General features: G+C 40.5%; 1 protein-coding gene and 1 pseudogene across 3 annotated transcripts; both read right to left on the bottom strand.

Annotated features, from left to right (window-relative positions):
• Window positions 1-183: 183 nt before the first annotated feature.
• LOC126581983 (protein NUCLEAR FUSION DEFECTIVE 4-like) lies at window positions 184-12607 on the bottom strand (annotated as a pseudogene).
• On the bottom strand, window positions 4836-6989 carry LOC126581981 (uncharacterized). 3 transcript variants are annotated; one of them, XM_050245927.1, is made up of 2 exons: window positions 6823-6989; window positions 4836-6386 (listed from the first exon to the last, which is right to left on the bottom strand). In XM_050245927.1, the coding sequence occupies exon 2, from the start codon at window positions 5595-5597 to the stop codon at window positions 4923-4925; it is 675 nt and encodes a 224-aa protein (XP_050101884.1). In that variant the 5' UTR covers window positions 5598-6386; window positions 6823-6989; the 3' UTR covers window positions 4836-4922. The 3 variants fall into 3 exon arrangements, with proteins under 3 accessions (XP_050101884.1, XP_050101885.1, XP_050101883.1); XM_050245928.1 differs by having other exon boundaries at window positions 4836-6344; window positions 6781-6989; XM_050245926.1 differs by having other exon boundaries at window positions 6605-6989.
• Window positions 12608-18129: the final 5522 nt, after the last annotated feature.

Here is an 18129-nt window from a genome sequence, read left to right on the forward strand (position 1 = left end):
ACAAATTTGTCTATTTCATTGGAACAATTACTAGCGTCCGACGTAACAAACGAAGCCTAGGAGAAATTGGTTTCAGTAGCCCTGCTCCGAAAAACATTATGTACTAGCTCCCTTTGCTTAAAGTACTCCCAACTTAAATACCCTTCAATAATACTGGTATATTGATAGAAGAACGACAGTTGATGATATAAATTAGTATAGTATCAAGCTGATCGTAAATTAAAAAATATCGACAATAAGTTGATCGCATTTCATCGAAGAGGGCTAGAAAAGATTACATTTTGAAATAAAATCATATGAGCACAATAGACAACCCCCAAAAACGCACCCTTTCGGGTACGTTTGATTCGAGCGTATTTAGTTTTGTACGACACATAGTATACCTCAAAGTCGAATTATACATGTGCCGTGGAGACCTATAATGGACTTCCATTGACTCTTCTTCAATCCGCCATAACAGGCAACCAACACAGGCCAGCATGGGTGAAAAATTATAGCTTAAAGCTCGGCACTTGCAGTACCTATATAACACAGCAGATTCAAGCCGCAGACATTCACTAGTAATCTGAATGGCAAAGTCGGAACAGGCTTCCAAAAGCCTGTATGGAACTGTGGATTCATGTCATCCGATCTCCAATCACTAGTGGCTCGAAGGCAGACGAAAAGAACCCCCAGCATAAAGCATTTGGTCAACTGGTCGTACTCTAATTGTCAAAATTACACTCAAGATGAAGCCTAGCCCACAGGCGGTGGCTAAAACTATAAATGTGAGCCTGAAGCAATCGGAACCTGTTAGGTACTCAAGCCCAAAGAAATAGCCCAACCCAAAAGACTAATCCAATAGGTGGGAGGACCCCAAGGACTTAAGAACCCCTACACCCCATAAGTGTAGTCGATGTGGGATCATAACATTACACCACCGTTCGGAAGCCGACACCCACGACAGCCCTTACTCTGGTGGCTTTCACTCTTAACGGCGGCACACGCTTGATCGTCTCGTTAAGGTAGCCCTTTCCAGGTCGCCCCCTCCGCAACGTCAGGAACCTAGACTTTGATACCAATGTTAGGTACTCAAGTCCAAGGGAAGAGTCCAACCTAAAAAACTAGTCCAATAGGTGGGAGGACCCTAAGGACTTAAGAACCCCTACACCCCCATAAGTGTAGTCGATGTGGGATCATAACAGAATCTATGCATGTAGACCCTCCTTGCTTGACAGCTTCAGCATCATATACATTACCAGCAAGAACTGAAAAAAGTACTGCACCAATAGGGTTTCCAAGTCTCATGAAACTGTAAATTACACCAAAAAATGTTTCAATCCAAAAAGTTCAGAGGCAGTTGGAACCATCAGTGAATATTGAGCTCCGTAGCAGATACCAAACAGAGCAGTTGCAACATAGAGAGTACCATTGATAGATAAAGCATATAAAACAAATGATACGATCATAACTATATGTGCACATGCCATCCACACTGTGCGAGGAACTGTTTTCTTCCTGCAGTGAACAAAATGATGAACCAAATTAGTATTAAGCCCTTAGAGAAGTAAGAGAATGACTCATCCATTGAAAGAAAAAAAAACCCAGAATGGAAGGTGATTGCATTCTCGAACAGAAAAAAGTCCGAGTTTTAGGGTCATAAGAATCTAGGTCATAATCTCAAGTATAATTGAAATACTTTGACATAAAAGTAACATATTCAAGAAATTCAGACATAGTATTCCAATCTACTAAGGTGGAACAAAACCCATTAAAGAATGAGAAATGCTAGCAACCTTCACTTACCTTCTCGTTTCATCCTTCTCACTTCTCATGCCACCTGTACTCCACTAGCACTCAAAACTAAAATTTCAATTATGTTAAAATCCAATTATTTCCATTGGTTAGTATAAGAAACTAAGTGGGTTGGTCATAAGGCAAAGGATCTAGAAAACTCAGGGTTTAAACTATGGTATTCGGGCACAAATAGAACGAGAAACGGTATTGGCATCATCGTGGACAAGACCTTGACACAAGATGTTGTAGATGTCAAGAGGGTAGGAGATAGAATCATGGCAATCAAGATTGTAATAGGACAAGAACTTATCAATGTGATTAGTGCGTACGCACCTCAAGTAGGGTTGGATACGAGTTCGAAGGAGAAATTTTGAGAAGACCTTGGAGACTTGGTGCAAGGAATTGCTCAGACGAAGAAGTTATTTATAGGAGGAGATTTAAATGGACACGTGGGCAGGGAGACAGGCAACTATGGAGGTTTTCATGGTGGCCATGGTTTTGGGGAGAGAAACGAGGATGGGGAAGCTATCTTGGATTTTGCAATGGCATATGATCTCTTCTTAGCCAGCACCTTCTTTAAGAAGAGAGAAGAACATGTGATCACCTACAAGAGTGGGTCGTCAAAAACACAAATAGATTTTCTTCTAATGAGGAAAGGGGATCGTATAAATTGTAAGGATTGCAAAGTTATACCAGGAGAGAGCGTGGCTAATCAACATCGCTTGTTGGTGATGGATGTACATATCAAAAGAGTGAGAAAAAAGAACAAGACTTGGAAGTGCCCAAGGACTAGATGGTGGAATCTAAAAGAAGAAAAACAAGTCATTTTCAAAGAGAAAGTAATCACCCAGTGTGTGTGGGATAGAGAGGGAGAAGCTAACCAAATGTGGGATTCCATGGCTAGTTGTATCCGAAAAGTAGCAAAAGAGGTATTGGGAGAGTCCAAGGGCTTTGCCCCACACCAAAAGGAATCTTGGTGGTGGAATGAGGAGGTACAAACAAAGGTGAAGGCTAAGAAGGAATGTTGTAAAGCCTTATACAAGGATAGGACCGATGAAAATGGTGAAAGGTATAGAAAAGCGAAGCAAGAGGCGAAGAAAGCTGTGAGAGAAGCTAAGTTAGCGGCTTATGACGATATGTATAAGCGACTAGATACCAAAGAAGGAGAGTTGGATATCTATAAACTAGCTAGAGCAAGGGAAAAGAAGACAAGGGACCTAAACCAAGTGAGGTGCATCAAGGATGAGGATGGAAAGGTTCTTGCTACAGAGAGCGCGGTTAAAGATAGATGCAAAGGTTATTTTCATAATCTTTTCAATGAAGGACATGAAAGGAGTGCTTCTTTAGGGGAGTTGAGTAACTCAGAAGAGTGTAGAAACTACTCTTTTAATCGTAGAATCCGGAAGGAAGAAGTGGTTGTAGCTTTGAAGAAGATGAAGCATAGAAAAGCAGTAGGCCCAAACGATATACCAATCGAAGTGTGGAAAGTTTTGGGAGAGACAGGTATAACATGGCTCACTGACCTTTTCAATAGGATTTTGAAAACGAAGAAGATGCCAAATGAGTGGCGAATGAGCACTTTGGTGCCTATCTACAAGAATAAGGGCGATGTACAAAATTGCATGAACTATAGGGGTATTAAGCTAATGAGTCATACAATGAAGCTCTGGGAGAGAGTCATTGAGCATAGATTGAGGCAAGATACACGGGTTTCGGACAACCAATTCGGGTTCATGCCAGGACGCTCAACCATGGAGGCAATCTATCTCTTACGAAGATTGATGGAAAGATATAGAGATGGGGAAAAGGATTTACACATGGTCTTTATAGATTTGGAAAAAGCGTATGATAGGGTCCCAAGAGACATTCTTTGGAGGATTTTAGAGAAGAAATGAGTACGAGTAGCATATATCCAAGCTATACAGGATATGTATGAAGGAGCAAAGACTGCCGTAAGAACTCATGAATGACAAACCGAAAGTTTTCCCATAACTGTAGGATTACATCAAGGCTCATCCTTAAGTCCTTACCTTTTTGCGTTGGTAATGGATGAGTTAACAGGACATATTCAAGATGATATTCCTTGGTGTATGCTTTTCGCAGACGATATAGTGTTGATAGATGAAACTCAGGAAGGGGTAAATGCAAAGCTTAACCTTTGGAGAGAAGTGTTGGAATCTAAAGGTCTTCGCCTAAGCCGATCAAAGACAGAATATATGGAGTGCAAGTTCAGTGCAAATGGAGGCCAAAACGAGTTAGGGGTGAGGATCGGAGATCAAGAAATACCAAAGAGCGACCGTTTTCGTTACCTAGGATCTATCTTGCAAAAGAACGGAGAATTAGATGGAGATCTCAACCATAGAATACAAGCTGGATGGATGAAGTGGAAGAGTGCATCCGGCGTGTTGTGTGACCGCCGTATGCCACTGAAGCTCAAGGGAAAATTTTATAAGACGGCAATAAAGCCGGCGATGCTGTATGGCACAGAATGTTGGGCGGTGAAGCATCAACACGTACACAAAATGGGTGTAGCGGAGATGAGGATGCTTCGTTGGATGTGTGGGCACACGAGAAAGGATAAGATTAGGAATGAGGATATCCAGAGTAAAGTAGGAGTAGCCGAAATTGAAGGAAAGATGAGAGAAAATCGGTTACGGTGGTTTGGACATGTGCAAAGAAGGCCTACTGACGCTCCGATTAGAAGATGCGACTATGGGACAGAGGTTCAGGGCCGAAGGGGTAGAGGAAGACCTAGGAAAACTTTGGAAGAGACCCTAAGAAAAGACTTGAGTACTTGGATCTAACGGAGGACATGACACAAAACCGAGCGCAATGGCGTTCTAGGATTCATATAGCCGACCCCACTCAGTGACTTGGATTTTCCAAGTCTCCAACCGAGAAGTTTTCCTCACTCGGGAAATTAAGGGAACACTACCTCAACCTATATGCTCCACTCACAAAGCTTCAACATACAAGCTTCAACATACAAGCTTCAACAAAAGAAAATTCAAAGAACTTAGCGAAGAAGGCTTTGGTGTATTTAACACAATACGTTGAAATGAAGGAAAGCTTATTTATTGATATCCCCGATAAGTTACAAATATGTACATATACTTGAGTCAAAATAAACAAACAAGAGGGAGCCTTCAGAAAGGTTGCTTAGGAGAAGTCTCAGCAGTCGGTAGAGCCCCAGAAAGAGAAGGCACCGGAGGGGGATCATTCGGAGCCTCAGTACTGAACAAAACCCTAGAAGGAGGAGGCATCAGAGGTTGATCATTTGGAGCTTCATTACGCGGTACAGCCCCAGAAGACGAAGGCAATAAATGCCTTTGGAACAAACCCACAAATCTCTGATGATCAAGTAAAACCTGACCATCAGATTCCTTCATCTGGTTAAGCTTCCTCTTCATGTTTGTAGCATAGTTATGTGCGAGCCGGTGCAACTGTTTATTCTCATGCTTGAGCCCTCTAATCTCCTGTTTGAGACTCGTCACTTCAGCCGCCAATGATTCAACTTGGCGGGTTCGAGCAAATAAGCGTTGGGCCATATTAGACACAGAACCTGCACACTGAACACTGAGAGCCAGAGAATCCTTAACAGCCAACTCATCAGACCGTTTGGAAAGTAGTCTGTTATCTTTGGGAGTGAGAAGGTTCCTGGCCACTACCGCAGCGGTCATATCATTCTTCATCACGGAATCCCCAACGGTAAGAGGACCAGTAGGGGAGACGAAGGATGGGCGCCATATGTTGTCTAGAGAAGGCGGGGCTGCCTCTTCAACAAGGTTCAAATCAAAACAACGGTCGGAGGGGCCAGACATTTTCAAAGGTGTTGAAGAGAGAAGAGGTCGGACAAATCAAGATCTTAGAAGTGCAAGAATGAAGCTTCTACTGGTGGATATTCAAGTGTGCTTTGGAACTTAATGTCAGCCCCTATAAAAATCTGCACTCGACGAAGCTTCAGAAATCGAAGAGGCGCCTGCTCAGAAATCGAAGAGGCGTTTGCTTTCTCAAAAGCTGGGCTGCTCAGAGACCACGAGGGTCGATCTCAGAAATTGAAGAGGCGTTTGCTTTCTCAAAAGCTGGGCTGCTCAAAGACCACGAAGGTCGATCTCAGAAATCGAAGAGGCTTGCTTTCTCAAAAGCTGGGCTGCTCAGAGACCACGAGGGCCGATCTCAGAAATCGAAGAGGCACCTACTTTTCCAGCCTTGTCAGCACCTGTCACACGCACACTCAGCTTTGAGGAAATTATGGACATTCTGTCGAAGATTTCTGGCGAAGTAGAAAGCACATGAATCGTACTGTTCAATCACCCACTTCCCACACACAACAGTAACTCATGGGTACCACAGATAACTTTGCCAAAGTTCTTTGACAAAGTTGAGACACGTGAAGCTTGTAGCTCCCGCTACATCGCTCTGACCAAGAAGGGTAAAAGAATTGCAAAGAAACAACACTAACAAAGTTTAGACACATAAATTTTGAAGGTCTAGCTACCATATTATTACCCACAAAGGTAAAGGAACAGTACCACTGCTGGATAATTGGAAAGTCCCGGTGTGTCAACCTCTGTGCTTCGTGGCAAGGTAGACTAGCAAACATGCTCAACCTTTACTCACATTCAAGAAAACACTCCCAACAAGATTGCTTGCTCCAAAATCGAAGAGGCACCGCCCTCCGAATCTCGAGAGCCAGACTCCCTACATGATTACTTTCTCAAAAATCGAAGAGAGGGTAAAGGAACAGTACCACTGCTGGAGAATTGGAAAGTCCCTGTGTGTCAACCTTTGTGCTTCGTGGCAAGGTAGACTAGCAAACATGCCCAACCTTTACTCACATTCGAGAAAACACTCCCAACAAGATTGCTTGCTCCAAAATCGAAGAGGCACCGCCCTCCGAATCTCGAGAGCCAGACTCCCAACATGATTACTTTCTCAAAAATCGAAGAGAGGGTAAAGGAACAGTACCACTGCTGGATAATTGGAAGGTCCCTGTGTGTCAACCTCTGTGCTTCGTGGCAAGGTAGACTAGCAAACATGCCCAACCTTTACTCACATTCGAGAAAACACTCCCAACAAGATTGCTTGCTCCAAAATCGAAGAGGCACCGCCCTCCGAATCTCGAGAGCCAGACTCCCAACATGATTACTTTCTCAAAAATCGAAGAGACACCGCTCTCCGAATCTCGAGAGCCAGACCCCCAGCAGGATTGCTTTCTCAAAAATTGAAGAGGCATCGTTCTCCGAATCTCTAGAGCCAGATCCCCGACAGGAGTGCTTGTTCGAAAATTTAAGAGGCACCACTTTCCCAACTTCAAGAGCTGGATCTCTTTGGATAAAGCTTGTCTGTAATCTTCACACGCAACATCAGCTTTCCAGATACCACAGACCACTTTTTCAAAGTGCTCTGACAGAGTTAAAACATGTGAAGCTGGCAGCTCCCACTACCGTGCTATGACCAAGCAGGGTAAAGGAATAGCATTATTACTTGATGTTAGGGAGACTCCTATATATGTCGACCTCCATCCCTAACGGACAGGCAGACCTGCAAAAATGCTCAACCCTTTCTCTTATCTGAGAGGGCACTCCCAACGAAGCCTTTCGAAATATTCAGCTTTCTTTCCCCCCGATAATACCTCTGTAAACAAGCTATACTAGAGCAAGAATATCTCATATCATCAGGGTTAAAAGCAAGAGTATCCCATATCATGCTTTTTCCCTGTCTTTTCCTTTGGCCTTGTTCTTACCTGCAAGACAAGGAGAAAGAGAGCAATCAGTCAGCACTTGGAATCAAGCTTCCAGCCAGGAACTGACTGCCTGGAACCCCTTACCTGATTACTTACCTGGCATTGCTCTCGAGTACTCATCTTCAACATCTTATGCTTCCAGGGAAGATACCGCATCTGCCTGAGGAACAGATAGGGCAAGTGAGAAGGATACAAGGAAGCATGTGGAGACAAGCGTAACAGCACACGTGCCGATACATTCACTACTCTGTCAAAAGCAAAAGTATCCCATATCAGCAGGGTCGAACGTACTCTAGATTTGATGGACTTGTTTTGACCCTCAAATTCTTCAGTCGGCCTTATACTCTGGAGGAAACCAGAAAACCCTCCAGCCCGGTTCAAGAATAAGCATGTGGAAAGTTACTTCTTCAAAAGCAAAAGTATCTCATATCATCTCTTCTCATTTTTCTTCTCTTTATCCTTCATGTTGCCTGCAAGATAGGGAGAATGTGAACAATCAGCCGGAGCTCTAATTGCTTACCTTGTCTGTCACATCTTTCAGCAGATCCCCTAGCCCGGCGACTTGGGGGACTCCTACTACATGGTTTGTATCGCGCTTGACCAAACCTGAAACTACAAGTAAGCTTCAAGTGAAATTGATACATTACCTTGTGCACCTCCACCAGTTACAGATACCACCCCTGGATGGAGGAAGAGTATTTCCAGAGAAGATGCCACATCTACCTATGAGACAGATAAGGCAAGTCAAGACGATACCACACTCCGGTACTTAGAAGTTTCGTGGTTACGAGATCATTCTCCCACAATATTTCCTAATGTCATTTGTACTAAATCATTCACTTGTACTCACTAAAGGAGAGCTCACTAAAGGAGAGCTTGAACCTATGTACTTGTGTAAATCCTTCACAATTAATGAGAACTCCTCTATTCCGTGGACGTAGCCAATCTGGGTGAACCACGTACATCTTGTGTTTGCTTTCCTATCTCTATCCATTTATATACTTATCCACACTAATGACCGGAGCAATCTAGCGAAGATCACAAAAAGTGACCGTTTTCGCTACCTAGGATCTATCTTGCAAGAGAACGGAGAATTAGATGGAGATCTCAACCATAGAATACAAGTTGGATGGATGAGGTGTAAGAGTGCATCCGGCGTGTTGTGTGACCGTCGTAGGCCACTGAAGCTCAAGGGAAAATTTTATAGGACGGCAATAAGGTCAGCGATGTTGTATGGCACAGAATGTTGGGCGGTGAAGTATCAACACGTACACAAAATGGGTGTAGCGGAGATGAGGATGCTTCGTGGGATGTATGGGCACACGAGAAAGGATAAGATTGGGAATGAGGATATCCGAGGTAAAGTAGGAGTAGCCAAAATTGAAGGAAATATGAGAGAAAATCGGTTCCGATGGTTCGGACATGTGCAAAGAAGGCCTACTGACGCTCCGGTTCGAAAATGTGACTACGGGACAGAGGTTCAGGGCCAAAGGGGTAGAGGAAGACCTAGGAAAACTTTGGAAGAGACCCTAAGAAAAGACTTGAGTATTTGGATCTAACGGAGGACATGACACAAAACCGAGCTCAATGGCGTTCTAGGATTCATATAGCCGACCCCACTTAGTGGGAAAATGCTTTGTTGTTGTTGTTGTTGTTAGTATAATTAAAATCTTAGTTTGTCAACCAAAAAGTAATTAAACATTTAGTGGCGTGCTAGTGGAATACATGTGGCATGAGTAAAAGTGAGAAGGTTGCTAGCACTCCCCAGAGACAATAAGCAATAATGTCCAAGTTTGAAAGCTTTATTAACCAAAACGAAAAGTTAAAAGTTAAAAGAACCACAAATCAACAAAGCGAGTTAGCAAGATACTTAAGATCATTGAAACTAAAAATCTAAGCCAGTGGAAAAACAGGACATATTATTCCCCAAGTGGTGTTGCTAATGCTTCAATTAAAAATTCAAGCATGGTGCAGAAATTTGTATAACTTAAAGAGCAAAAAATAAATTTCAAAAACAGTTAAGTAGGAGTTAGAGAGAAATGACCTGAGAAAGTGTTCAGAAACTGCACCAGAACCCAGATGACCCACAAAATTGCAAAAGCTGAAGAGAGACAACAGTATTGTCGTATTACTAGCGCCTAATGCAATCCCAATCTGGCTCAAATTATTGAGTACTGTTATTCCAGAGCCAACTCCAAGAAAATATACACATCAAAGAAGCCAGAAATCAGCCTTTATAAAAGCTTCCAGAAACTTAAAAGTCCTCTCCCCTCTTAGGTCTCCTTTTCTTCTTCACTGCCCCTTCCCCTATTGCAAGAAGTGTTTCGATATCTGAAGCAAACTCGGCCTCATGAAACTTCCAAGATGTGCAGCTGATGAGGATGGTGTCAACAAAGGATCTGTTTGGGTCGCATTGCCATCTTCTGCAGTCAAACGTTCAAAAGATTCAGCTCATGCCCTTTAAGGAAATAGTGTCATTTTCACAGGAATTGCGAGGGGAGAAAGTAGAAGAATAACCGTTATAGCAACCAAAATGTAGGAAATAGCATCACTAAGAGATACCATCTCCTGTACTATTGTGACAGTGACAAGATAGATAGCTAGCAAAAAACTGACAGGGGTGAAGAGAAACTGGGCATGCTCCGAAGAATCTTCTCCAGAACTGCAGTACATGGCCGGATAAAGTACATCAAGGCTAAATACAAAACAGGAAGCCCAGGAGCGAGGAGCAACAATAGATTCAGAGCAGAATCTTCAAGCACCGTACTGTATATCACTGTATAAAGTGCAGTGCTAAGCCCGATATAACCTTTGAGAATACCAGCCACAGTGCCTCTACTGAGAGGGAAGTTTCTCATGGTTGTTACAAGCACAGCTATGCCGAACCAAGCATTGCTATTAGTCGCAATGCAAAGTGCGATCCATATCTGCCATAGAATTAAAAGATATGTTAGACATCCTAATGCGAAAACTAAAATATATATACCTCCCCAGCTGTACGAATGTCAGAGAAAAATTCAATTGCTTGTAATTAAATGAATAGGACATAACCACATAAAACTATTTTAACTAGCTTAGTTTCTGAAAAATTTCCTTCTGTAAGATTTTTACTTTTTTTGGGCATAATTCAACATCAACTTAAGGAAGGGGGACGGGGTTGCACAATGCTTAAAGACAATAATATAATTTGACATATGGCTAATGACCTATGATTTGCATAATATGATTTTTCATTCAGAAGAAACCATTTAAGTCATCCCTAAGAGCTTGAGACAATAATGCATGAAGAAACAAAGTAGTGAACAAATTATTTCAACAACTTAACAGAACGCTGACGAAAGCATGCCTGAAAAAGAAAAGGCCCATGAAAATCAATTGCAACACACACACACATGCACAAAACAAAATGCTTATTGCTACAAGAGCATAACATCTGTACAACGACACACAATGTAGTCGATGGGTGATAAACCAATTTCAACTGAAAAAGAAGTTGAAAATTCATATGGATCACTTTCCATCTCTAAGTTGTCTTTATCAAAGTGGATGGGAGGTTCCTCTTCTATATATATTTTTAATCACTTTCCATCTCTAAGTTGTCTTTATTTAAATTATTAGACAGTAAACGTTAAGTAAAGCCACTATAGATCAGTTGATAGCTAGAACATGCACAGAACTAAATAGACGCATATCAGATATGAAAATTGCTCAATTTGGTACCTGAACTCTCATCTTTAAGGCTTTCAATCCTCAAGAGTAATGAGTTCAGTTCTATTAAAAATGTGAAAGTGGGAAAGACAACGATTCCAAGGAACACTACGATAAAGAATTCTTCTTAAGAAGAGGAGGCTGCAATTCAATTTGATTGGTTTTCAGCATTTGAGGTTAACGATGCCTTTTGTTTACACTTAACACTGGTTAGCTCCTTAAAACTCATAAAATTGACAGACTTGCTATTTTTTTATCACTGATTTAAAGAATTTCTTTATTTCTCGGAGACAATTGGTAAATAAGTGTTACTACATTCCCTATCAAGAGTCAATTCTGCTAGTTCAACAGAAAATGGAATATCAACATGATTGAGCTTAATTTCGAATGCTTACTAAGAAACTAGATAAACCAAGAGAAACATAGATACGTTGGAAGAAAGTAAAAAGTACCAAATTTGAGAAGTACACTCCAAAATCTTATCAATGACAACCAAGACCGTAGCGGCAGACAAACCCAGATCAACATACAACGTCTATAAATGTACACTCAAAGTACATTAAATTAAAATTCAACTCGAGTTCAAATTCTCCCTTCCCATGGGTTAGAGTAGTTTAGACTAGCGCTCGTATTAAAAGAACAAATAACCCATCAAACAACAAACTTCCTATGTGAAAGTTTCAACTTTGGGAGTTAACAAACTGAACCCACCAATCAATTTCAAGATTCAAATCATTCAAACACACAGAAATGGAGATATATAATGAAGTGGCAACTCACCACCAGAAAAGGCAAGCTGCCAATAGTTTTGCTAACAACGAGCCAGAGAACGCCATAACCCAAGAAACAGAGCACACAACTTACCAGAAGCACAGCCCATGGAGGAAACTTGTTACAGGCGATTCCAGGGAGAAAACCCATACTATCACCAATGTCACTGGCCACTCCGAGAATGGTGAACTGACTCAAACCCAGCACCAATTTCAGCAGCGGGGAATAGAGCGGGAAGTTGTAGGAGTTTTAGGCAGCAATTTGGACCCAAATCGCCGCTCCCAAACCCACCCACGGCGGCCGGCTGCCTGCTTTCAGAATTGGGCTCGGCATCTTCTGCTCGCTGATGCAGTGGGATCAGAGAGAAAGGAGGGGAAATAAAAATATGGGAAAAACGCTGTAGCAGTGTGTGGGAGAGGCTGCGAGAGAGCTGTCGCGCAACCAAACTCCCAATTTGGAGTTCGATGGAGTTGCAGAAATCATGGGGAATCGGGAAACCAGTGTCAGAGATGAAGGGAAAGGACCATACTCCAGAGGGCAGGTGTGCGGACGTCGGGGTTTGCCTTTATCTATACTATTATTAAGAAACTCTTCTCGTCAACTTTTTTTCTTTTTTTTTTTTCCTATTTTAGTCTCACTTTTATACATACTATTATACTATTAGGTTTGGCAAACAAATCGTATCTGTCATGTTCGTGTCGTTTTTATATAGCACATGTTATCTTAACGAATCGTGTCGTGTCACACATGTTATTTTAACGGATCTTTAACAAGTCGGGTCACTTTACTCATGACCCGTTAAGAAAAATATTTTTTTTTCTTAAATTTGCACATACCACACATTACCACATAAATATTACTTCAAAACATTAAAACACATTTGTCATTTAAGTACTATATCTACACTCGAAAATAAGAGCCCAATAACAAATATCCATACACTACTAGTCTATTAAAAAATATTAAATGTGCAAGGATATGCAAAATAAAAGAGTTTTTGTTGTCAAGGTTGTGAAGCATTTCTCAAAAGTTTAAACTTTGCCAATAGAACTCAAAGCTTGCATGTTATTCCTTTTACAAAATCCTCAATTTTCATCGATCATTATGACATAAGATTTTGTGGTATCCACTAATGTAAATATTTTAAATTAAAGATCGAATTCATTTATTGTATTCATATAGGGTCAAGGAGTGTATCTGTAAAAAATTATCAAAATCGGAGTTAAAATAAACGTTAAATCGTGATTTTTCGTTGATAACCATCGAAAAGTTTTGTCCCGTTACTTGATCATTGAATGTTTGTTTTTTGCGATTTTTAGTGTATACGATCTCAACGCATTTACAAACAAGTTTGACGATTGGATCATTGAAATTAGTTTCGTAGAATGCGCATCCTATCAAAACGATAGATTCACTAACACTTGAGAGTTTATTCATACTTTCATAACTAGTGTAAATATTTTAAATTGAAGATCGAGTTCATTCATTGTACTCATATAAGATCAAGGAGTATAGTTGTAAAAAAAATCATCAAAATCGGAGTTAAAATAACCGTTAAATCGTGATTTTTCGTTGATAACCGTCAAAAAGTTTTGTCATGTTACTTGATCTCTGAATATTTGTTTTTTGCAATTTTTGGCGTATGCGATCTCGAAGTATATACAAATATGTTTGACAGTTGGATCGTTGAAACGAGTTTTGTAGAATGCGAATCCCATCAAAACAATAGATTCACTAACACTTAAGAGTTTACTCAGACTTTCATTAAGTATAACATAAGATTTTGTGGTATCTATTAATGTAAATATTTTAAATTGAAGATCGAGTTTATTCATTGTATTCATATAGGGTCAAGGAGTGTAGCTATAAAAAATGATCAAAATCGGAGTTAAAATTACCGTTAAATCGTGATTTTTCATTGATAACCGTCGAAAAGTTTTGTCTCGTTACTTGATCTCTGAATGTTTGTTTTTTGTAATTTTTGGCGTATGCGATCTTGAAGCATATACAAACAAGTTTGACAGTTGAATCGTTGAAATTAGTTTTGTAGAATGCGTATCCCATAAGAACGATAGATTCACTAATACTTAAAAATTTATTCATACTTTCACTAGAGTAAATAATTTAAATTAAAGATCGAATTCATTCATTGTATTCATATAGGGTCAAGGAGCGTAGTTGTAAAAAATCATCAAAATCGGAGTTAAAAAAACCGTTAAATTGTGATTTTTCGTTGATAACCGTCGAAAAGTTTTGTCTTGTTACTTGATCTCTGAAGTTTGACGGTTGAATCGTTGAAATTAGTTTAAACGATAGATTCACTAATACTTAAAAGTTTATTCATACTTTCATTAAGTATAACATAAGATTTTGTGGTATCTACTAATGTAAATATTTTAAATTGAAGATCAAATTCATTCATTGTCTTAATATAGGGTCAAGGAGTGTAGCCGTAAAAAAGCATTAAAATCGGAGTTAAAATAACCGTTAAATCGTAATATGCAAAGTAGACTGAACAACGATCAAAAGAGAGTTCGAACATACATGTCATGTAAGAACTCGAAAGTTGCAATATGCAAAGTAGTCCTTTGACCTGAGGCATCATAGATGTCTAATGGTTAGGTCTTTGATCTTTGATCATGTCATAGGCATTCCATTGGAGTGTCCACGGCATTGTTGTGGTCAAGCTACCTAATCATGTAGGCATATGAATGCACAACAAGGAATCTCTAACCTTCCATGGTGGAAGGAGAATACTCTAAGATATGATTCGAGAGTCCTTGGCCAAAGCATATGAATATGACTTAGGAAGTTTGTTCCAAATCATATTCAATTGAATCATATAGATAAGTATCACATTGGATAGTAGACATAAAACAAACTATCACCTAAAACAATGTGATTAAGAGTATTGTATTAGAGAATGACCATATTGCATTGTAATTGTAACTGGATAGGTTCTCCAACCACTTCTACTTAGCTTGGGTAACCATGATATGCTGCTAGGTGTCACTCATGGTTTGTGGAAGCCCTAAAGATTAGCAAACACTAATTTTAAGGGAGAATTGAAATGTGGTTTCAATTCACAATCGATCGTTAAGAGTAACAATCGCCCACTACCTCGCTAAATGGAACCTAATGGATCGTACACCGAGTAAGGATGTTGGTGAAGAAATTAAATGAAATGGATAAGCAATTAAATGGTTTAATTGAAGAATGGTCAAGGTTAATTAATTAGTTAATTAATTATACGAAATGTTCGTATTGGGCTTATATGTTGGTTTTGGGTTTCGGGGCCCAAAAGCGTTTTGGTCCACAGGGCCCATTATGTTTAAGTTGTATGACAACTAAAACAAAATGGGCAATTAGCCCAATCAATTTGATATGGCCGGCCATTAGGGTGAGAAGTGTCAAACTTGGATTAATTACAAGTTTGCCACTCACATGTGATGAAGTATAAATTCAACTTTATAGCTTTATTTTTTTTAGGGTTTTTCTTGGTGAAATGAGGTGAAACATTTTCTCTCATTTTTCTCAAAAGAGGCCGGCCACCTAAGGAAGGAATAGCTAGCAATCTCTTCTTCCCTAAGTCATCCATTTCATCTTCACATCACATCCTTGGTGAAGAGACTTAGAGACATCAAGCTTTTGATGTTTTGGAGAACAAATCCTCAAATCCTCAAAGAAGCAAATGAGCACTAAAAGGAGGAAAATCACAAGGAAGATCCAAGAAGCAAGGAGGTGACTTGAAGGCCCTCCACTTGGGTGAATCCCTTGTGTAATCAAGGATGAGCTTCAAGGGTAAAGAAACTCTAAATCTTTCCTTCTCTTTAATGTTGTTAAAAAGTTTATTGGTTCACCATATACTAGGCTTTGAAAGTCATGGGTTTTATGAATTGTTTTTTAATGCATGCCTACTTTAATGTGTTAATAGTTTGCATATGTATTCAAATGTTCTTACTTGTTCTTAGTTAGGACAAATTTTTTTCCTTCACTAACTTGCTGATTTTGATGATTCAGGCACCTACACTAGAATTTAAACCATTGCCGGATCATGTCAAGTATCATCGTCCATTCAAGGATCAATTCCATGCTATGGGCCCTATCCAAGTTTAGAAGGAAGTTTCGTCCGGCTGCAAGACGTTAAAGCAAGCGCTTCTTGGGAGGCAACCCATGTATTCAAATAAGGAATTTTTTGAATCGCTCCATAAGCAATTTTGCGTTTCTAAAAATCTTCCCTTTTCTGCAGTTTTATTTTGCCATGATTATCATTTTTATTTGTTGCTTGTTTAATTGTTTTTGGTGTGGGTTTATTTTTGAAACACTGACAGATTTGTAAGGTATTTTTACATTCATTTTCATGAAAAAAAAAAGGAACATTAAGCAGAAAAATACAAGAGGGAGCCTTCACAAAGGCTGCTTAAGAGAAGTCTCAGTAGTCGGCGGAGCCTCAGTAGTCAGCGGAGCCCCAGAAGGAGGAGGCATCGGAGGTTGATCATTTGGAGCTTCATTATGCAGTACAGCCCCAAAAGACGAAGGCAAATGCTGTTGGAACAAACCCACAAACCTCTGATGATCAAGTAAAATCTGACCATCAGATTCCTGCATCTGGTCAATATTCTTCTTCATGTTTGTAGCATAGTTATGTGCAAGCTTGTGCAACTGTTTATTCTCATGCTTGAGCCCTCTAATCTCCTGTTTGAGACTCATCACTTCAGCCGCCAACGACTCAACTTGACGGGTTCGAGCAAATAGGCGTTGGGCCATATTAGACACAGAACCTGCACACTGCACACTGAGAGCTAGAGAATCCTTAACAGCCAACTCATCAGACCGTTTGGCAAGTAGTTTGTTATCTTTGGGATTAACAAGGTTCCTGGCCACCACCACAGCTGTCATATCATTCTTCATCACCGAATCCCCAACGGTAAGGGGACCAGTAGGGGATATGAAGGATGGGCGCCATATGTTGTCTAAAGAAGGCGAGACTGCCTCTTCACCAAGGTTCAAGTCAAAACGACGATAGGAGGGCCCAGACATTTTCAAAGGTGTTAAAGAAATAAGAGGTCGGACAAGTCAAGATCGTAGAAGTGCAAGAAAGGAGTTTCTATAGGCAGAAATTCAAGTGTGCTTTGAACGTCCTGCGTACCTCTATAAAAATCAGCACTCAACGGGATTTCAGAGATCAAAGAGGTGAGCTCAGAAATCGAAAAGGCCAACTCAAAAATTGAAGAGGCGCTAGCTTTCTCAAAAGCTGGGCTTGCTCAGAAACCACGGGCCAATCTTCTTTTTCAGATTTGTCCGCACTTGTCACATGCAACCTCTGCACTTGACGGGATTTTAGAGATCGAAGAGGCGAGCTCAGAACTCGAAGAGGCAAGCTCAGAAATCGGAGAGGCATCTGTTTTTCCAGACGTGTCAGCATTTGTCACATGCAGACTTAGCTTTGCGGAAATCACAGGCAGTTTGTCGAAGCGCCGATTCCAGATATCGAAGAGGCACTTGCTTTTCCAAACATGTCAACGCCTGTCACATGCACACTCAGCCTTGCGGAAATTACGGGCAATCTATCGAAGATCTTTTGTGAAGTAGAAAGCACGTGAAGTTCACTATTAAATCATCCAACGATTGTTGACAAGAGTGAAAGAATAGTACCAATTATTAATTCCTATAAATGTCACCCTTCACCCTCAATTGCAAGGCAGACATACATAACCCTTCTTCTTCTCCGAGAATGCCTTTCCAACAAACCCTCTCGAGTCACTCAGTGTTCCTTATTCCTTGGGATACCTCTGCAAACAACTCATCCAAAGCAAAAGCATTTCATATCATGAAGGTTGAAAGCAAGAGTATCTCATATCATGTTTTCTCCCTGTCCTTCTCCTTGTCGTTGTTTTGGGACAAGGAGAAAGAGAGCAATCAGCCAGCACTTGGTATCAATCTTCCGATCTGGAACCGACTGCCTGGAACCCCTTCCTGATTGCTTACCTAACCTTACTCTCGAGTACTCATCTTCATCATCTTATGCTTCCTCTTCGTCTACCACATCTGCATGGGGAACAGATAAGGGAAGTGAAAATGATACCTCGAAGCATGTGGAGACAATGTGCCAATTCATCCTCAACTAA

This window comes from Malus sylvestris, chromosome 9, assembly GCF_916048215.2.
Source record: "Malus sylvestris chromosome 9, drMalSylv7.2, whole genome shotgun sequence".
NCBI lineage: Eukaryota > Viridiplantae > Streptophyta > Magnoliopsida > Rosales > Rosaceae > Malus > Malus sylvestris.